Genomic DNA, 22,821 nt, shown 5'->3' with positions numbered 1-22,821 from the left:
CCGAGGGGCCCGGCGGGCGCGGGGGTGCCAGGAGGGGTGGGGGGAGCCACCGCTGCCCCCCGGCCCCGCGGAGCCCCCGCCCTGGGCTGCGGGAGCGTCCCGCGGGCGCGGCGACGGGGGCTTTCGATGGCCGCGGTGGGTGATGCTGCCGCTCCCCTCCACCCCGCAACAAAGCCCCGGGACCCGCCCGAGCAGGTGGCAAAACACCCGGCGAGGGGATGTGTTTCCTTCCGTGCCGGGTTTCCCGGTGGGATTTTTGGCATCCCCTGCCGAGTTTGGAGAGCGTTTCCGTAACGCCAACCCAGGTTCTTGCTGCGGGGAGCCGCCAACCTCGCTCCGGCAGCGGGATGTTCACAGGGCCACGGGTCACCCCACGCTGCCTTCTCCGGGCGGGAGAGCAGAGGCCACCCAAACCCGGTGCTTTTGCGAGCTGTTCTCTCGCCTCTGCCTTGTTCTGCAGCAGGCTCTGCCTTTTGTCTTCTTTCAATAAATAATTACAAACCCACCAATATATTAAAGCCTGTCTTTTCACACGCTGAAGGTATTTAGACTTTCGTATATGCCAAGTCTGAGTTATTATTCTTTCTTTCCCCTAATGGCTGTGTCGGTGTCAGATTCCTATCAGAGTAAACTAATACATCCCAACCTCCCGCTGCTCGCTCTTTACCTCCAGGGGTATTAATTACAGAGCAGGGCGCGGAGCCGGCGGGGAGGCGGCAGCAGGGCCGCACCGTCCCCCTCCTCTCCCGCCGCCGCAGAGCAGCGCCCGGCCCCGGGCTGCGGGCTGAGAAGGGTTTGTTTACGTGCAGCGGCTCGCCGGGCTTGGTGAAGCCCCTCTGGGACACGGCTACGGCCGGGAAAACCTCTCCTCGGCCTGCCCGCCTGCTCCCGACCGTAAATCACTGCCAGCCCCATCGCCATCCGCTTCCTCCCACCCGGAGGATGAGGAGCGGTGGCTCTCCCCGGCTCTGTGTGAGCGCTGGCAAGACCCGAGACACAGGGATGCACCGATGGGAGATGCGGCTTCCTCCCCTCGCCCTCCCGCTTCGCCGCCGCGCCGATGGATGAGCCCGAATCGCCGTCCCCGGCGGGGTGCCCGGCGGGAACGCCTCGCTCAGGTCAGCTCCAGCCTCGCTGCTGGAGGAACTGCATTTTTATTTCCCTTCCTCTCTGGTGGAGTCTCCTCCCCGGATCCCCATCTCCACAGCGCGGCCGGGGGAGGCTTGGGAGGTTTGGAAGCATCTTCCACTGCCCTCTGCCGACACAACAAGCAGCTGAATTTTAATATCCATCTCAACCATAAAGCCAGCTGAGGTTGCTGGCCTGCTGGTTTTATTTTGGTGAGACCCAGCAAAGCTGAGAGGGAAGGGTTTTGGGGTACCCCAGGCAGTGCACAGGGAAGCTGCTCCCCAAAATACTGATTCCCCAGGGCAGCAGAAATGGGGCTGGATTAAAAACAGCAGCAAGAGAGGTGGGAGAGCCCTTTGCCATAGCACACATCATGTCTTAGAGACCTCCCCTCCGGAGTGCAGAGGGCTCTCCCAGAGTGGGAAGGACGTTAATATTCCTGTGGACCTTGAGCCAGACGTGAAACCCAGGGAGCAGCCTCTCTCCTGGATGTTGGCTGCCTCCTGGATGGTGGCTGCACGCTGACTGGACAGAGCATTTTCTGGCCCAGGCATCACTGGGCTGGACCTGACAATACCAGTGGGACTGGCGGGTAAAAACAGAGAATGAGCTGGAAAAAATTGGGTGTTAAAGGCTGTATGAAGTGATGGAGGTTTCATCCAGGAGGGAGATGCAGCCTGGAAAGCTCTGGCAGCGTCAGGCAGGAATGGCTCTGCCTCTTATAAGAACATGGAACATCCTACCCAGAGGTTCTGCAGCTCCGTAACCACAAGATGAACAAAACACTGAGGAAAGACAGACAGAGCTGCTCTTCCCTGGTTGATCTCAATGATAAAACACCCTTCTGTGTCTGTGACGTGGTTTTCCTCAGAGCCCCCAGTCTGCTGGCTCAGTAAGGGATGCGGTGGATGGCAGCGGCACAGCCGGGCTCTCCGGATCCACATCCCTGGAGAGCTGGCAGGCAACACCTCGTCCACCAGGGCAAAGTGTGGCTGTCAGCAGGGTCTGCTTGCCTCCAAAACGTGGTGCCAGAGCCTCTGCCAAAGGGACTGGCACCTACAAGATGTGTGGGCTTGGCCTTGCAGAAGGGGAGGAGTGACCGAGTGGAAACATCACTGCAGACACCTCGGGGAGCGTTGTGGTGGGATGTGGCCTCGGAGGAAAGTAACAAACTCCTGGCGGCTTTGCAACCTGGCTTTGTTTTGGTGGGGGTTGTATGGTGGCACAGGGACATGGAGGGTTGTCCTGAGGACAAAATATTGCTGGCAGCATCTGCTGCTTGGCCCAAAAGCTCTGGGAAAACATCTCTGGTGGCGAGCGGCTCCTGGCAGCGACATTCACAACCCCTTCCTGTCATCAGCAGTGCTGCTGTCTTTAAATTTAGTTGTAGTTAAGACAGCTGTTAAGACATCTGGCCTGACAGAGCCACCAAATACACTATCCCAGAGGAGTGGCAGCTCTGGGCAGCCTAAGGGACATGGTAGCTAGCAGTCACTCACTGGCAGGGATGCTGGGATGCAGAGTCTGGAGCCCAAGGTTTGTCTCAGGGAGAGGCAGTGAGAGGACCAGCACACTTTAAGATCCTTTCTCTGTCTGACCTTCCCAGTGATTGGGATCAAAAGTATCAGAGATGGCCTTTTCCACCTTGTTAGTGAGATTCAAGTGGATTCTGTTCAATTTGGCTGAGAAACGAGACAACTTCAAAATGCTGGTGTGAGCAGTGGGTTTTCAGGGCACCATGTGCCACTGAGTCCTGCTTTGTTTTGGCAGTGGAAATCACAGCACCGTGTTCCCTCTGGTGGCTTCAGGCTGGGTGGGGAATGTGGTCTGGCTGCTACCTCACCTGACTTCCCATGCAGCTGAGCAAAAACACTCCTCCAGTCCCAAACAGAGAAATGGGATGGAGCTATGTTGTATTAAAGGGTTTCTGGAGCAGTACAGCTGCCTGCTCACCTCCAGCCATCCAGGGGAAGAGGTGGGAATGGCATTTTCTGAGTAAGAGCACTTCACTGGCTTTCCATATTTCCTTTGAAATAGGAGCTCCAAGGGCATGTTCCTGTGGGGAAGTGGAAGTTCCTGCCCAGAGCCACCCACCTGAACCACTATCCAGCCGCCAGTGGCCGCCCCAGCTCTGCTGCATAACCCCACAGGACCCCGGCGCGAGGTGCCAGAGATGCTCTGCTGATGGGAAGAGCTCAAGCCGGCACACAAAGGAGGCAAGGATCCAGCTGTAAATTAATATTTTATAGAACACCAAGAAAAATCAGAGAGGCTAATTACAGCGATAATCATCGCAGCCTGCAGGCATTTCCATGGAAGTCAGGAATTACCCAGGATTACCTCAGCCCTCGCAGCAGCCTGCGCGGGAGGCGAGCGCGTGCGGCGGTGGCGCAGCACCTGGCCCTGCCTCCCGAGCCAGCTGGGGGGCTGCAACCCCCACCAAAGAGCAGCCAGCTTCTGGCAGCCTCCTGGCACCCAGCTCCACGGCGTTGGGTTTGCTGAGCTGAACAGGACAGAGCAGAGGGTTGTTGGAGTTGCGGGGTTTGGGGCTGGGCGCTCACCTGGGTGCCACTGTGCCTTGTCTGTCCACAGTGCCACTGATGTGGGGGGCATTGTTTCCTCCAAGCTGCTTAAAACCCCAAGGGGGCCATCACCAGTGAAAAAGTTTGTGGTGTGCCCTCAGGTTAAGCTTTTCCCATAGCTCATTAATTTACTGGTAGTAGCTGATACTTGCATAGTTTATCTGGGGACAGAGTGAACTTCCCGGGGACAGAGTGAATTCCCCATCAGCTTTGGAGGGTGGGTGGCACAGCCCAGCTCCAGCACCGCATGAATTTGGACCCACGTTGCTCTTGGTAAGCCCAGAACATCTCCAGGAGCTGCATGGCCAGAAGGTCTGCAGGATCCTGCCCTGTGGCCCAGGGCAAAGCCAGCCCAAACCTCTCCAGGGCCAGTGGCTCTGGGAGCTGAGAAGCTTTGGTACAGGTGGATCATGCCCCTGAGCTTGAGCAGGAGGGCACTACTGATCTGAGACTCAGCCTGCAAGTAGGACAGGGAAAAAACTTGGATAAACAGCCATATCTGCTGTGCACAGAGCTGGGAAGAGCCTGGGCAGAGGTTGGTTCTGGGCTGAGGGTGCTGCTGCCTACCTGCACCCTGCCCTGGAAATGGCAGGGACCAGACACAAAGCATCCCCTTCCACAGCCCTGGGCAGAGAAGTTCCTAATCTGTCGCTGGTAAAGATGCAGAGAAGCTCTGCAAGGGCCTCCTGTGGACAGACCATCTGCCAAAATGTCCCCTCGCACACGGCCCAGCCACCCCCTGAGGTTGCGGTGAGACACACAAAGTGCCTGCACACCAGCCTGGAGCTGATGCTCCCTGTCTACCTGCTCCAGGAGCAGCTCCTGCCCTTCCCAGCCCAGCTCTTCAGCATGCAGAGATGTCCAGGCTGTGTGGGGCACCCCAGGCACGCCGCCCACTCGCTGCCCATGCCCTCCGAACTCCTGCGTGGGGACTCTGAGCACGTTCACCCAGGAAGGCAGGGCACGGTGTGGGAGCTCCTGGGGCTGAAGCCCGAGGTGGTTGTGACACCCACTGGATTTATTCCTGTCAGTTTGAGGGCTGGGGGTGACCGAGGGCTGCAGGCAGGGTCAGGCAGCTCTCACCTCGGCACTGCAGGCAGGGTCGGGCAGCTCTCACCTCGGCACTGCCATGGCAGAGGGGTTGCTCACACCTCCCGGCCAAAGGTGAGTCTCCCAAATCGCTGTCCCTGCGACGAGGTGGTGCTGACACAGGCCGTGATGGTCCCGGGAGGAGCACCAGCCTGACTCACCCGGACAGCTGCCCTTCTGGCTCGGAGAGGGACAGGGAAAACTTTTACTTCAGATTTTGAGATGAGAACACCTCACGCACCAGCACTGGGACAGCACGAGGAAGTCCAGGGTGAAACCAAAGGATCCCTGAGTGGCTACGCTGCCCTGGCTGCATGAGGAAGGTCCCTGGGACACCCGCGGGTGGGGTTGGTGTGAGGGTTCAGCAGCCGGGGCTGGCGGGAGCTGCAGACCTGCCTGAGCACATCAGAGCTGCCCTTACCCCACTGCCTGCAAAAGGGACCGGGCTGGGACACAGCCTTGTGCCAGACCCCACGTTCCAGCCTCGTGAGTTGTTGGGAGATGGCAGCTGTCCCCTTTGGGATGCCCTGGCCATTCGTCCAGGCCTGTTTTCTGTTCCTGACAAGCACCGGGAGCGGCGGCAGTGGCTCAGGGCGAGGGGTGCAGCCCTGATGTGCTGGGAACGAGGAGCTCAGCCCCGCTGCCTCTGCACTGCCGCGCGGCGCCTTCCCCACAAACACGGCTTAATCCAGCCCCGGAGCGCTCCGTAAAGCAATCAAAGCGTGAGTCATCTCACTCCAAACCTCAAACCATGTCACAGATTATCCCTCGTGCTGCTGAAGCTCTTCCCCCACATGGCTCAGTGGAAGGGAAAGAGGAAGCAAACACGTTTCCCACATCTCAGCTCCCGCACAGCTAAAGCCACCTGTCTCGCCTGGCTCACTCTGCCCTCTAGCAGCGGCTGGATTCACAGCAATCACAGAATCGGGGAATTGTTTGGGGTGGAAAAGCCCTCTAAGATCATCCAGTCCAACCATTCCCCAGCGCTGCCAAGCCCACCACTAACCCATGTACAAGTGGCACATCTACAGATCTTTTAAATCCCCCCAGGGATGGGGACTCCACCACTGCCCTGGGCAGCTGTGCCAGGCCTGGACAGCTCTTTCAGTGAAGAAATATTCCCCAATATACAACCTAAGCCTCCCCTGGCAGAACTTGATGCCATTTCCTCTCCTCCTGTCCCTTGTTCTCTGGGAGCAGAGCCTGACCCCCACCCAGCTCCCCCCTCCTGTCAGGGAGTTGCAGAGCCAGAAGGTCCTCCCTGAGCCTCCTTTTCTCCAGGCTGAGCCCCTCCAGCTCCCTCAGCTGCTCCAGACCCTTTTCCAGCTCTGTTTCCTTCTCTGGACATGCTCCAGCCCCTCAGTATCCTTTTTTTTTTTTTTTTTTTGTAGTGAGGGGCCCAAAACTGACTCCAGGATTTGAGGTGCTATTTCTGTGGGTGCCCTGCTCTGCTGCACCATCAGCCTCCAGCCTGGAGCTCCCCCTGGCTGCCTTGGTTGGGCAGGGGCACAGCCCCTGAGGGAGGGCTATGGGGTCACTGGAGCCTGGCCTGGCTCTGCTGGCATCCCTGGCACAGATGCACAGCTGTCGTGGGCAGAGCCTTCTGGTTTTCCCGTAGTCTCAGCCCCTGAGCGAGTCATTCATTCATGTCACTCCTCAACTAGCCTGGAAAACTCCTGCCAGTCACTGGGGCTGGAGTGGGGACAGAGCCCAGGAACAGGTTTGTGTGGGCTGAAGTGAGCTGAGAAAGGCAGAGCCCTGAGGTAGGGTCTAAGTAGAAGGTGTCTCTGACCATGGCAGGGGCATTGGAGCTGGATGGTCTCTAGGGTCACTTCCAGCCCAAACCATTCTAGGATTCTAGGATGCCCAAGCTTGGGTTTTGTCACTGCCAGCTGAAGGCTTTGACCTGGTCTGAGACCACGGAGCAACCATGGGCTGTGGAAAGGGAGGGGGTTCTTTCAGAGGCAGCAGCATCAGACCTCCAACTCCAAACAAAGAGATGAGACCCCCAAACTTTAAGATGAAGCCCCAAATAACATCTCAGTGTGTTCCAGTGCTGGCTCTGGGACACAGAAACAGAGAGTAGTTTGAGCTGAAGGTCATGTTGTCCACCCCCTGCCATGGGCAGGGACACCTTCCACTATCCCACATTGCTCCAAGCCCCGTCCAACCTGGCCCTGGACACTTCCAGGGATGGGGCAGCCACAGCTGCTCTGGCAACTTGTGGTAGGACCTCACTATCACCTTGCAAAAAACCTCTCAGGTCTCCCTGGAGCCTTCTCCAGGTGAACCCCCCCAGCCCTCCCAGCGTGTCTCCAGAGCAGGGGGGGCTCCAACCTGTGGTGTGGCCAAGGAGAGAACCTGAAAATCTCGTGCAACAGCAGCTGGTGACAGTGACAAGCTGGGGAGGACGATGCTCTTCTTGAGGCTTCAGCAAACCCCCGGACGGTCACCCTGGCACAGTTCTGATCCACGGGGAGACGGACCCAGGCTGCAGGAGAAGCACAGAGGAGGTGGTGGTGATGCCAAACACAGAGAAGACGATGCCCTTCTCACCGGAGCATCCTTTCTGCTCCTGATCTGGCCAGCTGAAGGATTTCCAGCCAGATGGGCTAAACCTGCAGCTCATGGCAAAGGGATGAGAAGATACGGGAAATTAGGTATTAATATATTTAAAAAAAAAAAAAAAAAAAAAAGCAAACCCCCCGAAGTTGCGAGGGCGGGGTGCGGGGCGGCTCGGGGAGCCCCGGGGCTGCCGTGCGGGGCCGTGCGGGGCGGAGCGGGGCGGGGGCGGTGGCGGAGGGGGCACATGCGCCGTGCGCGCACTGCGGAGCGGCGCGGGCAGCGCGGGGAGCGGAGCGGAGCGGGGCGAGGGCAGCGGCAGCGGCGGCCGCAGCAGCCCCGCACGGCCCCGCACGGCCCCGCCGCCGCACGGCGCGGCCCCCCCCCAGCCCGGAGGAGGTGAGCGCAGCGGGTGCGGGAATGACGCGGCAGAAGCGAAGTGGGGGGTCCCCTTTCCCCCCGTGCGTGAGGTTGCAGTGGGGGGACACCGCATGGGGGAGGCGCTTTACAGTCTTTTTATTGGGGTCCCCCGCGGCTTTGCATCCTTTTTTTGGGGGGGGGGGATCTTTGAGTCGAGGGGATCCCCCACCGTTCTGCATCCTCGCATGGGCGGGTGGGTGATCCTTGGCCGCTTTGCATCCCTGCGTTTGGGGGGGGGGGTCATCCACCCCTTCGCATCCTTGCAGTGGTGGGGGGGTGGTGTCTTCCACCCTTTGCATCTTTGCGGGGAGGGGGCGCGCCGCTCTGTGTCCCCGGATTGCAGGGGTGTCCCCCCAGCTTTGGGGCCGCGTAGGGGATGGGGGGCTGCCCTCCTTCCCCTCCCATCCTTGCGCTGGGAGGGGGCTGTCCAGGCTGCTCCGCATCCTTGCGCGGGGGGTCCCTGCACTTTGCGGCTATCCACGGTGCGGGGGCGGGGAATCCTCCGGCGATTCGCACCTTTGCGCGCAGGGGAGGGGGTCAGGCTGCTCTGCACGTTTCCATGGCGGGAGGGAGGGATGCCCAAAGCGCTTGGCACGCTGGGCTTCTCTGCGCCCCGGCGATGGGGAGGGGGTCACAAAGCTGTCCCTTTGCATTCCGGCACGGAACGGGGGGTACCTGGCTGCTTTGCACCCTTACGTGGGGGCGGCGTGGGGGTGGGGGGCATCACTTCACATCCGTGCGTCTCGGAGAGGGAGGATCCATCATCTTTACATCACTGTGGGGGATGAACTGGGCCCGCCGTTGCCCGTGCACCTACAGCCAGTGCAGGGCAGGGCTCATCACCCCCTGGCTGAGGAACGGGGGGGGCTCCGGGGGGGCTGCAGCCCGGTGTGAGGCTGGGGGTGCAGAGGGGACAGCGCTGAGCAGGCCACAACCCTGGTGTCACCTGTCACGCGTGTGCCCCCTCCCTCTCCAGCCCCCAACCTGGTGCCTTCCTTGGGATTTGGGCAACCCCCCCCGTGTTTGGAAGCCCCCTTGCTGGAGCCCCCAGCCGGGGTGCCCCTGTGGGCAGGCTGCAGGTGGGCCCACACACACCCCAAAGGTGCAGAGCCTGGGCCTCCACGCTCAGTGATTCAGCTACTTGCAGGGAGCTTTAATTTTATCGCTGAAAACTGGAGTTCTTGCTGCCTCGTGGTGGTGTCGGAGTGATAAAATACCCGTGGATTAAGATGCTTTTTCCCGTAGTTTGTGGCTGCTCTGGGGCCGCCTGGAACACGGGAACGGGTGCCGGATGCAGTGCCGGGCAGGAGCTGGAGCAGGGGAGAGCAGCACTGGGGGGGTGTGGGCAGCTTGGCGTTGGCAGCATTAATAATTCATCTTCAAAACTTCAGCCTGCCAAGGCACACCCCTCACGCTGCAGCTCGTTGGGTTGTAAGGAGATTGCCGGTAGAATTCCACGAAAAATGGCATTTTGGTGGCGTTCGTGTGTCTCAGGAGCTTCCACCGTGACAGGCTGGGGGAAGGTGAACAGGGGAGGTCGGTGACGGCGTCAGGCGGGCACAACTCCCTCTGGCAGCCAGAAGGTTAATGTGCACCCAGCTCTGCTGTCACAAACGCAGAGCAGGCGAAGGGCTCTTACCCGGAACGCTGTGAAGCAACTCAGATCCCAAATGCCCGCTCCTTTCCCCGGGAGCTGAGGCCCTCAGAGAAAACTCGAGATGAAGCATATTTTGCTTGGAGCTGTCATCTCCCTTGGCCCACTTCTGAACCGAAGATGCTCATCCTCCATTTTATGGCGGATGACAAATCAGCCGCCGATGCCAAGATCTTGACAAGTTACGAACAACAGCCCTTGAGCCAAAGTGTTAAGGAGCAAAAAAAAAAGGGAAAGCAAGAACGCTTTTCTGCAGAGCTGCTCATCCAAAGAGGCGCCCTCCGAGCTGCACCCGGAGCCGCGGCGTTTCGCACGTCTCCCCGAGCAGAGGGGCTGCAGCCGGCTCCTGCCTGGGATCTGCCCCCACCTCCCCACATCCAACGGGGGATTTTTGTAGGGAGCAGGTCAGGCAGCGGTGGGAGAGGCCAGGCTGACACACTGCGCAGGGAGCTCCGGGCAGGGCTGGCAGGGAGCGCCTGCCCCGGGGCTGGAGGTGCCAGGCCTACGGCTGTGCCCGCAGGCGGCGAGTGCCGGGTTTCCAGAAAGCCCCTTGCTGCTGGCTGAGGGTTTCCTGGGTTTATCAAAGCGCCTTCTATGCTGGGGAGAGAAAGGCTGGCTTGTTCGGCAGCGTCCTGCTCGCACAGCCCGGCAGCGAGCGGCAGAGATCCTTCTGGTAATGAGCTGGGCACAAAGGGGGGAAAACCCGCCACTGGAGATTTTCCTTTGGTGATGGAGTCATTAAAAACAACACATGATTCCTGGGCCAGCAGGGATCTGTTCCAGCCAAAACAGAGCCGGGATCTGTGCTGTGTTCCCACAGCCCCATCCCCTGACTCCTCTGAAGATCAAGGCAGCGTCGCTGCTCCCAGGCAGGAGCCACACATGGAGCAGCCAAAGGATGATGGAGGAGGATCATGCAGTTCCATCCACACCTTGCCCCACACCTTTTTCCCTTCAGCATTAGGGTATCAGGATTGATTTTTTTTTTTTTCATGGATTTAATTTGTATCCGTAGCAGAGACAGAGCCAAAAGGTGTGGGTGGTGCCACCAGGGCTGGGAGAAGCTTCTGTGGGATGGGACGGACCTGAAGAAGTGGCCCTCAGCTCTATGACCAGTGCCAAGGGCTACCCAGGGCTCCCCGTTTCTGAAATATGAAACAACAGAACCCAAACCCCACATCAGCTAAACCCCAAGGAAAAGTGCTGCATGAAAACCTGCTTGCCAGAGTTGGGGTTGTTCAGCCTGGAGACAAGAAGGCTCTTTCTGAAGCCTTCCAGTACCTGAAGGGGGTTTATGAAAAGGAGGGAGAGCAACTTTTAACAGCGGCAGACAGTGATGGGTCAAGGGAGAATAGTTTTAAACTAAGAGAGGAGAGATTTGGATTAGATATTGGGAAGAAATCCTTCCCTGGGAGGGTAGTGAGGCCCTGGCACAGGTTGCCCAGAGAAGCTGTGGCTGGACAGGACTAGGAGCAGCCTGAGCTAGTGGAAGGTGTCCCTGCCCATGGCAGGGGGTGGGACTACATCATGGTTAAGGTCCCTTCCAACCCAAAACATTCTGAGATTTACAGCAGTTGCTCATCATGTAACTGTAAAAACCCATCACTGAGATAAAAACCCCACAGGAGCCTGTTTGTTTTAACCCAGACTTGCAGCAGGACTTGGTTTTCATGCTAACCCCAAGGTAACAAGGCAGTGGCATTTATGGCATCCTCCTAAGCAGGGCTGGTGCTGTGGAGCCCAGCCCTTGCAGGTGGTGGAGATTTAGAGGCAATTGAGTCAAGTGCTGTTCCTAGAGCTGAAACATTTTGCAGCAGAAGGGGAAAAAAAAAACACAAAAACCACCAAACTCCACCAACTGTGGCATTTACTAATAAAGCTCTGGGGGAATATTTTTAGCTGTGATTTAACGTTGTGTTGCACTTTGCTGCAAAGTGTTTGCTCGCTGAAGCCTCCTGGCAGTTGCTCCCCGTGGTGGTGGAGCTGCCTTTGGCTGAGCTGGCAGAGGAGGAGCTGCAGATGGGCCGGAGGAGAGGGGCGGGCAGAGCTCCCGGCCGGGCGGGGGATGTGCCTGCCCGGTGGGACACAGGTCACTGGGTGGGACACAGGTCACTGGGTGGGACACAGGTCACTGCCCCAGCCCAGGCAGCCACAGAGCTCTGCCCCGGGGCCAGCCAGGCATCCAGCTCTCTCCCCCCTTTGGCTGGAGGGCCTGACCCTTTCCCCAGAGCTGCAGCTCAACCCAAATCTGTTCTTGGCCGGCAGCAAATATCCCTCTGTGCCACCCAGGATCAGGGCTGAGACCTCTCAGCTCATTTCACTCGTGCTGCAGGAGCAGGGAGGCCACAGCCTCCCTCGAGCTGATGCCCTGAGGATGGGGTCCAGAAACAGCATCCCACGTCCTGGGGCTTTGCAGCCCCCCAGGTGTTTTGTCACCTGGTGCTTTGCCGTGAGTTGTGCTGACCCTGCAGTGGGCCTGGGCTGCTTCCCGTGGCCCCAGACCACGAGTAAAGCCAGACTCCTTTGGGATGCAGAGGTCTCGAGGAAGGGGCAGGCAGTGGCATTTGCTTCTCCCATGCCCAACACCCTTAGCGCCATCCTGACAGTTTTCCTTCACCAGAGACCTGCCCTCTGCTTTGTTTTAAGTGAGGGGAATGCTTGAGATCCAGACAGTTCTAATATACTTAATTAACCTTTGGATAATAGCTGTGGAGCAGTGAGCACCTTCACACAAAGCAGTGACATTTGTCATGCTGGTGGTGGTCACAGGCATCTGGGCTGGCAACAAAAGAAGAAGTGGTCGCAGATGCATTTCGTAAATTAGAGCAGTGAGTCCTTGTGGTGCAGCTCGTGCTCCATTTTGTGGGAGTAAATCAGCAGATCTGGCCCAGCTCTAGCAGGCAGGTTCCCTGCACCACAAGGAGCCGCCTGCACAGTTTTTGCTGGGTGATTCTTTTTTTTTTTTAGACAACAAAGCTTCAGCCCCATGTAGGCTACAGGCTCTGCTCTCCCTCCTGAAGATGTTCATAGCCCACATCAGTCCAACGTCTGGCATTGGGAAGTAGGAGTTTAGGGCCACCTGAGCCAGAGGTTGCCCTCAACCATTAGGTGGCTGCTGATGGCCCTGTCTGTCCTCCTCTGCAGGCTTGTCCTGTTGCTCTTTGAACCATCCCACACTGATTTCCAGCACACTCCATGGCAGAGTTCCACAAATCGACACCTCGAGAACCTGCTGCTTTCACACCTACCACCTATTTCTGTCTGCTCAAAACCACCACACACCCCCAGATCCTTCCCAGTCCTCTTCTGTACCAGATCCATCCTGCCAAACTCCACAGGACAAGCTCCTTCAGGCACTGACAAGCCCAGCTGACTGTTGCCTCTGCCTCTTGACCTTTCCCTGACTTCAGAGTCAGGGGTTTTGTTGCTCCTTTAATATTTCAGGACTGCCTTGTGTCTCCCTCCCGTCCTCAGTCCCTCCTCACCATTGCCAGGGTCCCGTACCAAAACAAGGTCCTGAGTAGTCACTGCAGGATCTGACACTTCTTGTTTGGCTGATACTAATTTGAAAACTTTTTGTTTGAGGTTAAGAGATTTTCCAGTGTACCACTTGGGGCTTTTGCACTACTCTGGCTCCCGGCACCCAACCAAAGCTTTTGCTCCCTTGCAGAAGCCTCCAGTCCCTGGCAGTGACTGATCCTCAGGGCTCAGCATCACCCTGGGGAGCCAGATTTGGGTAAGAGCTGTGACTGCAAGGGCTGAGCAAGTGGACTGCCCCAAAGCTTGGCCCTGAACTGAGCTTGGTGCTGGGCTGACCCAAACTCCCGGTCTTCAGGCGTTTGGTTCACCACACACTTCCCAAATCCAAGCTCAGGGTTTTTCTTGACTGACATGCCGTGGATGAGGTTTCCCTCCTTGCTGCTGCTCCCCACACCACCCAGCTGGTTGGGTGTTGGACAGCCCCCAGTGGCTGGTTTGGTTTGCAGGTGGGGATGTGCAACATGGACATCTTTCCCACCAGTGCTGCCCATCTCTGCCGTGGCTCCATTTCCAATCCAGGCTTCTCCTGAAGGGAACACCCAGACAAAACAACCCCCAAAATGCCCTTCTGCCCCACTGTGGCCCAGAGAAGGGGGGTGGCATCTGGGAGACTTTTACCTCCTGTCTCATGAACACAAGCAGGGCACCAGGTCTGGGACTGCAGATATCAGGCACTTACCAACCCAAACACCCATCACAGGGATTAGCCAACACCTGGGAAACCTGTTGGCACCAGCTTGTCCTTCCTTGACCTTTGGGCCCCTTTGAACCTTGCTGCAGAGTTGTAAGTCCCGTCTCAATCCCCTGCCCAGAGCATGAGTGGGTTTGGGGACTCAGTGGGGGTGAGGACACAGTTATGGACATGAAAAGCTGTTGCAAAGAAAATAAGGAGCAATAGCTGGACACAAAACTCTTCTCTCTGGACTCTCTTGCAAAATGAAAACTGTTTTTCTGCCCCTGATGGACTCCAAGGATCTAAGCTGCCAGATGTGAAGGATAACATCTGGAAGGAGCCAGCTGTAGGAGTCACCTCTGGGCCAGTCCAGATCACACTCCCAGGCTGGTCTGCAGGGACTGGGGGCTTCCAGCTGGGATCCAGGGCAGCCCTTATTCCCCAGAACTCCTTGGTCTGGGAAAGCAGGGGCTGCTCCTCAGTAGCACCAGCAACTCTGGATTGGGGATGCTGTGGGCAATTGGCTGATTGTTCCTTGGGAGAAACCAGCTTCTCAGGGCAGAAGATAAAGCTCATTTCTGGTCTCATCCCCTCCCCTGCCTGGGCACCTCAGCTGACCTGTGCTTGGGCACAGTGAGCTGGATGTGGTTCCCTTCCAAGTTCCTCTGCTGGTTTAGAAAGCGGGTAGAAAGCTGGTGAACTTCCTTTCACATTTCCCAGTAGAAGATTTAGTAATTGACTCTTTCCACTACTGGGGAGAGGAGCTGAGTGATGGGAGAATCCCCACAGTGTGCCTGTACCACGACAGGAGCTCACAGGAAGCCCCTGGCTGGTCCCACTCCTCCTGCCTTCCACCTCCAGGAAATTCCTGCTGATTTTGTGGCTTCCCATTTTCCTTCTCCTGCAGCCTGACACCACCTCCCACTGAGAGCTCCTCGCTCCCACTCAGGAGTCAGAGCAAAACCTCATGGATTTTAGTCCATGTCAGTGATGCCAGAGCCTGGCTGATGTTGCCAGACCCAGAGGGTTTGGCTGGTTGAGGTTGTACCTTTGACTCCCACACCCAGTAGAGCAGCCAGCACCAGAGGAAACAGGGATCATCCCATGAGGAATAAACAGGAGAAGCAAACCTTGCTGAGGGTGGTTGGAAAAGCCAATGTGACCATCCAAACCCGATCTGGGGGGTTACACCATTATCCCAAAGCAGCTGAAAGGTGGGATCAGAGGGGTCATGCTGAGCTGGGCAGGGAGTGCTGCCACCCATGGCCTTGGAGCCATCAGCTGCATCTCCTGAGGCACCCTCAGCTAGAGGGGAAACCCAAAGCCTCCAGGGCTGGCATGTTCCCTGAGCCACAGTGGGAAAGGAAAGCAGGAGCAGGGCAGGAGGGAAGGAGCCCATCCCACCTACAGCCATCCATCCCAGTGGTGTCACACCCCCTGTGCCAGAGGGGGCATTTTGCAGCAGAGCCCAGCCCAGTGCTGCCTGTCAGGGTCAGACACCTGCACCAGACCTGGAACAGCCTGACAAGGTGGAAAACCCTTCCTGCCACCCAGCCTGAGCATGGACACCGAGGCCAAACATCCCACCTGCCCTGGATCAAGCATGTCCCCCCCTCAGCACTGCTGTCACCCTGGCTGTGCTCTCCCAGCTCCAGGACAAGGTCACCACAGTGCTGTGAGTGAGGTGCCACCCCAGCCTTGCTGCCTCTGCCCTTGCTAGGGCACAGCAGGGCCGGGGACCACAGGGGGAAGGGGAGTGGGAGCTCAGGGTGACCCCAGAGCAGGAGCTCCCCAGCACCAGCAAACAGCAGCCAGAGCAGAGTCTGCTGGCAGGCCCAGGGGCACCCAGAATGAAGGGAGCAGGACATAGGTCCAATGCCCACCCTGAAGATTGTGCCAAACCCAGGAGTTTCCCCGGTACTGCCACCCACCCAGGGCAGGAGCAGGGCCAGAAGCAGAGCTGGGGACCAGCAACTCCTTCAGAGCAGGTCTGGCACCCCCAGCTGAATTTAAAAAACCTCCTGGGCCATGGGTGGGGCTGGGGGGTCCCAGATGAGGCCGATCAAGGCCATCAGGGGCTGGTTGTGCCCATGGGAATGTGCCAGTTTGGCCCTGCAGCTTCCCCCTTGCAGATAGGGCTTTACTGGGGCAGTGCCCAACTGGGCTGCACTGGGGATCCCAGTACCTGATGGTGGCCCGTGGTGCTGAGCACTGAGCTGGGGTGGTCCTATGTATGAAAAAAATCTTCAATAGGTCTAGGCCTGACTGTCAATGTTTGGACTTCTCCCTCTTGCACCAGGGAGCCAGCCCTGCTCCCAGGAGATTCCTGCCCCTGGGTCCCCTCTCCTGAAGGTCTGAGGACCTGCCACCCTTAATCACCCCCTGAAAGGCTTGGAAATTACCAGAAGTATCAGCAAAAGCAGGAGCCCCTTTGCTGGAGCTCTGGCCAGGCCACCAACTCTCAGGATTTGTGTGCAGCTGCTTGGTAAGTGTGAGCAAGATGTGCCAGGAGGGATATTAAGATTAAGATGGTGTCTGTGGGGTTGTGTGTAGCCCATCCTCACCCAGAGAACTGTGGTCCCCTGAGTCAGGACAGGCCTTGAGGGCACGGGTTTTAGATCAGAAGTTGGGTTTCAAGCCAGAAGTCAGAGGTTTGGTGCTGCTGGTGCAGCAGGTTGAGAGAACACTTGTCATGGGATGGGTTGGCAGGGGGTTCTGATCCCTGTGTTCCTGCTACCTGCCATTAATTGGGCAGGGTTAATGCCCAGTTCCTCCTTGGTTCCTCCTGCTGCAGGCTCTGAATCTCGTTTGGGCTTTTTAGGGGTGAGATTAAAGGGATTTTTCCTCTCCGGGGATGCTCTCCCATGGCACATTCCCCAGTGCTGCTGTCAGGCCCCTTACCCACCCTCTGCCTCTCTGTAAGTCTGTCCCTGCGGGGAAGTTTCAAACCACAGATGCCTTTTTTTAATTCATTCCTCCCTGGGGTCCCCGCGGGGGCTGGAGGAGCCGGGTGGCCCCGATTCCCCCCGGATTCCCTGGGAGGGACAAAAAGCCCCGGGTGCCGGTGGCTGATTCCAGTGGCCGTGTCCCAGGCGGGTGCGAGAATGGCTCTTTGTTCCCTGTTTCTAATTGCTGGGCTCGAGCAGCTCGTTAACAGCTCTCCCTGTGCCCTCCGGTCCCTGCGGCCGCCGCTCGGGGGGAACCCCCGGGGGGACGTGTCGGGGCTCAGCCTCTAGGGCGGATTTTGGGGTGACACATTAAACCGGCTCACAGTGAGCTTGAGGTGAAGCTGCCAGCGTTGCTCAGCTCTTTATGCAACCGGGGGGGGACCCAAGGGGTGCCCACGGGCTGTTCGTGGCCCGAGCAGACAATCCATCAGGAGACATCTAGAGTCTCCCCTGCAAACTCTTTTCTGCTGGCAGGAACCTCTTGGTTTTATGGGCGCCGGGGACGGTACCAGCCCCACATCCATGTGCAGTAAGTTTGGGAAGCGCCGGAGGACACGCGGTTTGTTTGCTCTGAGCCCAAAGCATCGCACGGGGTCAGGGCTGGGTTCCTTCCCACGGTGCCCCGACTGGCCTGGGGCAGAGCAGAGCCCAGCCCTGTCCACACCGACCTGGGAGCACAATCAGCCCTTTGGGAAGCTCCATATGAATGACTGGGGAACAAGTTTTGGACTCGTTCGCGGAGGGAGCTTGAATTTGCATTTGAAAACTGTGGAGGAGCCGGTGGTGCCGGCGGGGGGACGGGAGCACTGGCCGGCTGCTATCAATGGGAAACTGTTCTGTCGAACGCTGCCGGGGCCAAAAAATGTGAACTCTGCAGATTGCTGGCTCTGTTCGCGGGCAGCAGCGCTGGCTCCCGTGCCGGCACCCGGCGGCTCCGCTCCCGGCCATCGACGGAAGCTGCTTTTCCTTCGCTGCCAGGGTTCTGTAAAGACGGGGCGGATGGGGGAGTGCCCGGCATGTGAAACGGGGGGGATTCCGCTCGCTGCACTCGGGAGCTGGGGATGCTGCTTGTGCTCTCTGCTCCTTATCAGCCCGACCATCAGTTCGCCTTCACGCTGGGAGTGGAGCTGAGTCCGGATGCACTCGTGGCACCTCAGGCCCCCCTGTGCAAACCTGCCTGTCCGTGTCCCAGTCCCAGGCTGCAGCACCCCGGGAGGCATCACCCTGGTTAATAAATGCTCCTTTTTTGCCTCTTTTCCCAGCCTGTTTCCCACCACTCCCCCTTTACATCAGCGGGATGACCTGTCCCCAGCATCCCCCCACCCCGTGCTGCCCACCCTTCACCCTCCCTCGCCAGCTCCCATGGGTGCTCTTGCTAGAGATGAGGCTTTTGGGTCTTCTTGAGCCCCAGAGAAAATGAACCATGCCCAGTTCAGGGGGGGTGGCAGCAGAGCCAGGGGCACCCAGACATGCTTGGAGGGGCACCCAGAGGTGCTATGAGAGCACCCAGAGATGCTGGGGGGGCACACAGGGATGCTGGGGGGACACACAGGGATGCTGGGGGGACACACAGGGATGCTGGGGGGGGGGCTGTGCAGGGAACTGGGATGAGCTGGGCCCAGCAGCTTGCCTCAGTGCAATGTGTGCACAAATAAAACCCTGGAGAGCCGGCAGTGAACTGGAAATAATGGCATTACAAGCGCTTCCTCGCTTCTCTTTGGGCTGGATGAGGCTTTCTGAGGCCGGCAGAAGGGAAGCAGCACATGGGGCTTTGCTCCTGGTTTGAGCACGGCTCTGGAGGTGAGGGGGAAAGCACACGGTGGCTTGGCAGGAGAGCACAGGGGCAGGGACAGGGACCTGGTGAGGTCCTCACCTCCATCCTGGCATCCACGTGCTGGCCAGCACCCCAGGGTCTGCACCCACGGACACCCCCTGCTTGGGAAAGCCCCACTGCCACCCGCTGTGTCCCAGCGTGGGCAGGAGGAGTATCCTGGGCAGAAAGCAGAGGGAATGGGAGGACAAGAAGGCAAATGGTAAAATGTGTTTTCTTTGTTTCCTCTCTTTCTCCTTTTGGCAGCAGAGGCGTGAGGGCCCCCAGGCAGGATGCCGCTGGTGAAGAGGAACATCGAGCCCCGGCACCTGTGCCGGGGGGCTCTGCCCGATGGGGTGACCAGTGAGCTGGAGTGTGTCACCAACAGCACCCTGGCTGCCATCATCAAGCAGCTGGGCAGCCTCAGTAAGTTGTGGCATGGCAGTCCCCCAGCGTGGGACGGTGGTGGGGCGGTGGGTTGATGGTTGGATGCTGCAGATGCTTCCTCTGGTTCCAAACACAGAGAAACGGGGGCTATGTGAGAGCCATGTGGGCTGCAGCCCCTGCTCATTCAGTGGGAATTATTCAGCTAATTTAAAGTAGAGGGGGCTTAGCGCCAAGCCCAAACTGGGGATTTTTTAAGACATTTTAGGGCCCATTTTTGTCCCACAGCTGGTCTGTGCAGTGGGGGACAGAAAGGCTTTGTGAGCCTCTTGCTTCTTCACTTGGCCAGGAATAGGAAAATCAGGTGAAGATCTAAAATACTACTCCAACCTATGCATTTTAATGTGAGAGCTTTATGAGGAAGAGAGGTCTATATAAAAGGTCTAAATCCTCAGCTGTCTTCCTTCCCTGAGACTGATCTCAGCAGAAAAGGAGTGGACAAGAGCACTGCACTCCAGTGTGAAGGTTTAATAGGGACAACCTCATTCACTGCTGAATATCCAATTAAAATAGAGAGGGAAGCCCAGGTTCTTCAGGGCTCCCCCTCTTCTCTCCCACTCCAGAACTAGATTCTTCTCTAAAATACTCCCAGAAAAATAAACCCTATATTTATGGAGCTGCTGGAAGTGACTTGGGTGCTCAGGCCATGGGTAACCTGTCCAGAGGAAAAAGAAATCAAATACAAATGACTGAGTTGGGTGAATGGTCTGAGGAGGTATTAAAGGTACCTTGATTTTGGGTGCTGTTTGATATGTGGGTTTGGAGGAAACCCTGAGGATCTGGGGTGCTGGGATGGGATGGGTGCTGGGATGGGTGCTGGGATGGGATAGGGACTGGGCTGGGGTATGGGATAGGAAGGGATGGGATGGATGCTGTAGCCTACAGGTGTCAGCAATGCTCTGCCAGACTCCTTGCTCAGCCCCACGGTAGGAACAGCCCTAATAAAGAGCTGCTGTAGCAATGCATGGAGTGCTGCAGGAAAACAACTGCTAAAGTTACTATAAAGTTAATATGAAGTTATTAAGAAGTTAAACAAGTCACAGCTTCTCCCTGCTGTGGAACTCTCCCCTCTGCCCTGCTCCTGGTTTCCCACCTTAAAGGGTTGGCTTTCCACAGGCCATGCTGTGTGATGGTCATTCTCTTGGCTCATCTGTCCTGGTGCATCCAAAGGCTTTTTGGGGCACTGTGAATGTTCTGTGCCCCCGTGGGTACCACTCACTGGAAAGGATGCTTGAGTGTGTTTGTGGGGGTGGTATTTCTGCTCCCCTCCCTCTCTGCAGGGCTTTGGGAGAGGGTGAGGCTCAGCTCCCTAAAAAATCAGGGCTGTGAAGAGCATGGAGCCACTGGAGAGGTGAGTGTGCAGGGGATGGGCTGGTGATGGGCACGGTGTCCCCTGCCAGGCAGGCACGCCGAGGACATCTTCGGGGAGCTGTTCAACGAGGCCAACAGCTTCTACATGAGGATGAACTCGCTGCAGGAGAGGGTGGACCTGCTGGTCATCAAGGTGACGCAGTTGGATTCCACTGTGGAGGAAGGTGAGGGCCCGAGGCTGTTTTGGGGTGACAGCCAGGGCACGTTCTTATGGCTGGACCACCCGCCATGCCTTGTTCGGGGGGGCTGAGGCCACCCCTGCATCCCTTCCCCTTGCTGTGCCCACAGTTTCACTGCAGGACATCAACATGAGGAAAGCCTTCAAGAGCTCCACGGTGCAGAACCAGCAGGTTGTGTCTCGCAACTCCATCCCCAACCCGGTGATGGAGATGTACCAGCGCTGCGACAAACCCCCGCCCCTCAACATCCTCACGCCCTACAGGTACAGGCACATCTCCTCTGGGGGGAGCAAGGGGGTCCCAGGAGGTTCTTGGGAGCCCTTCCCAAGAGAGGCATCAGGTTTGCACCCCATTTGCTGTTTGATGAGGCCTGAGAGGCCAATTTCTGCAGTTGCTGTGCTGCCACCCCTGCTGTGAGGGCGGCTGGGATGGGTGACCCCCCAGTGGTACTACAGGTAGTGACCTCTGGGTTGGACACGTTCCTGGTGGGACAGCAGCTTTATGGTCGTGGCTGTACCAAAGCCCATGTGCAGGAGAACGGGTGTCTTCTCCTGTGACTGATAACTTCTCTCCTCCCTTCCCAATGCTCAGGGATGACAAAAAGGATGGCCTCAAATTCTACACCGACCCCTCCTACTTCTTCAACTTGTGGAAGGAGAAAATGTTGCAGGCAACAGAAGATAAGAGAAAGGAGAAGCGCAGACAGAAGGTAACGGGCAGGTGGGGGAAGCTGGGGGACTGGAGCTGGGGTTGCCTGGGATCTGGGGAATGATCACCTTCCTGTGCATCCTGGTGCATCTCCTGGGGCTGGAGGATGCTCCCTGGGCACTGCTCCTGGTCCAGAGGAGCCGTGCTGGAGGTGGAGCTGTGGCTCTGTGTGCCCGCAGGAGCAGCGGCTGGTGGAGGACTCCACCCGGGAGGTGAAGAAAGTGAGGAAAGCCCGGAACCGGCGGCTGGAGTGGAACATGATGGCGTATGATAAAGAGTTCCGGCCCGATAACAGGTTCTCACCATCCCCCTATCACATGGCCTCATCGGAAGGATCACTGTCCCCAGATAATAGGCAGGTTCTACCTACTGCACGTTCAGCTCACCGGCTCTGCTTGGCTTTGCTCTGCTCCGTCTGTGGGGGTTCGTGTTCCCGCAGCAGGGTTGGGGTGATAAGCTGTAAGCCCGTGGTAGCATCATGGTAGATGGTGCCCCCAGGGTGTCATCCTGGACCTCAGGAGCAGCCTTGGCACTGGGGGAAAATCGGGGCACTTTCCATCTAGCAGCTACGGGCAGAGAGAGTGGTTCAGCTGTGCTGGTGTCCCCCTCCCCTCTGCTGTCCTGAACATCTCTATTTTTGTGGTTGTTTTTTGTTTCGTTGGCTCAACCCCGAAACACTCCCGTCCCCCCCCCCCCCCGACCCCCCCCCCCGCCAAGAGTACAACAGTGGGGTTTCTCCGTGCTGCAGATCCTACGCGTCAGACGCGGCCGACCACTCGTACCCGGCGAGCCCCAACCACCCCGCGCAGCTGCTGGCCCCGGCGGCCCACCTGGCCCCGGCGGAGCACAAGGAGGGCGTGCTGGCCCCCCCCAACCCCCAGGAGCACGTGTACCGCCCAGCCCCGGGCAGCCGCCAGAACAGCCTCAACCGGCTGCAGCAGCCGCACGCGCCGCCGCCCGAGGCTGTGCTCAACGGGCCCAGACCCCACCTCGTCAAGGAGTACGGGTAGGGCTCCAGCCCTCTGTCGGGGTGCAGGGGTGCCCAGGGGAAGGGAGCCTTAGTGGGGGGCCTGACCCTCTGTTTTCTGGGCTGAGGTAGCAAGGAGAGCTCTCCCCTGTAGATGCTGTGGTCCGAAAGTGAGATTCAAATTGGTCAGGAGTGCTTTTGGGGTAACCTCATCTCAGGGAAAAACAGGGCTGGGGGGGTTTTCCCCTGGGGTGTTGGCCACCTTCCTACCTCCTCATCCCCCATAGTCCTTCCTGCTGGCAGAGTCCTCCCACCTCTCTCTGGCCCTGGGGGGCCAGACCTTACATGGGGGTTCAGAGTAAACCAAGCCAGAGAGGAGCCTGTTGAGTGCCGGGGTTGGTGATGGATGCTGGGATGAGTGATGGGATGGGGCAAGGATGTTGGGTGGTGGGTGATGGGATGGGTGATGGGATGGGTGAAGGATGATAGGTGTTGGGTGCCGGGGTGGGTGATGGATGCTAGGATGGGTGATAGGATAGGTGAAGGATAATAGGTGATGGGTGCTGGGATGGGTGAAGGATGATGGGTGATGGGTGCTGGGATGGGTGAAGGATGATGGGTGATGGGTGCTGGGATGGGTGAAGGATGATGGGTGATGGGTGCTGGGATGGGTGAAGGATAATGGGTGATGGGTGCTGGGATGGGTGAAGGATGATGGGTGATGGGTGCTGGGATGGGTGAAGGAT

The 22,821-nt window shown here is 58.1% G+C and overlaps 1 protein-coding gene across 1 annotated transcript in view; it reads left to right on the top strand.

The window, feature by feature from the left end:
- The first annotated feature begins 7,729 nt into the window (after positions 1 to 7,729).
- Positions 7,730 to 22,821, top strand: part of LOC114068776 (wiskott-Aldrich syndrome protein family member 3-like) — an 18,093-nt gene continuing 3,001 nt past the window's right edge. The window contains exons 1-7 of the mRNA XM_027905144.1: positions 7,730 to 7,760; positions 18,674 to 18,832; positions 20,251 to 20,385; positions 20,510 to 20,663; positions 20,992 to 21,109; positions 21,288 to 21,463; positions 21,857 to 22,114. Of these exons, the coding sequence (XP_027760945.1) occupies positions 18,700 to 18,832; positions 20,251 to 20,385; positions 20,510 to 20,663; positions 20,992 to 21,109; positions 21,288 to 21,463; positions 21,857 to 22,114 (974 nt within the window). The 5' untranslated portion in view covers positions 7,730 to 7,760; positions 18,674 to 18,699. The remainder of the gene's footprint in view (positions 7,761 to 18,673; positions 18,833 to 20,250; positions 20,386 to 20,509; positions 20,664 to 20,991; positions 21,110 to 21,287; positions 21,464 to 21,856; positions 22,115 to 22,821) is intronic.

The sequence above is a fragment of the Empidonax traillii genome, unplaced genomic scaffold, assembly GCF_003031625.1.
Source record: "Empidonax traillii isolate 1590-97213 ecotype Southwest subspecies unplaced genomic scaffold, ASM303162v1 scaffold1125:size176652, whole genome shotgun sequence".
Taxonomy (NCBI): Eukaryota; Metazoa; Chordata; class Aves; order Passeriformes; family Tyrannidae; genus Empidonax; species Empidonax traillii.
The sequence above is the reverse complement of the archived record's forward strand: the minus strand, read 5'-3'. Positions and strand labels throughout refer to the sequence as shown.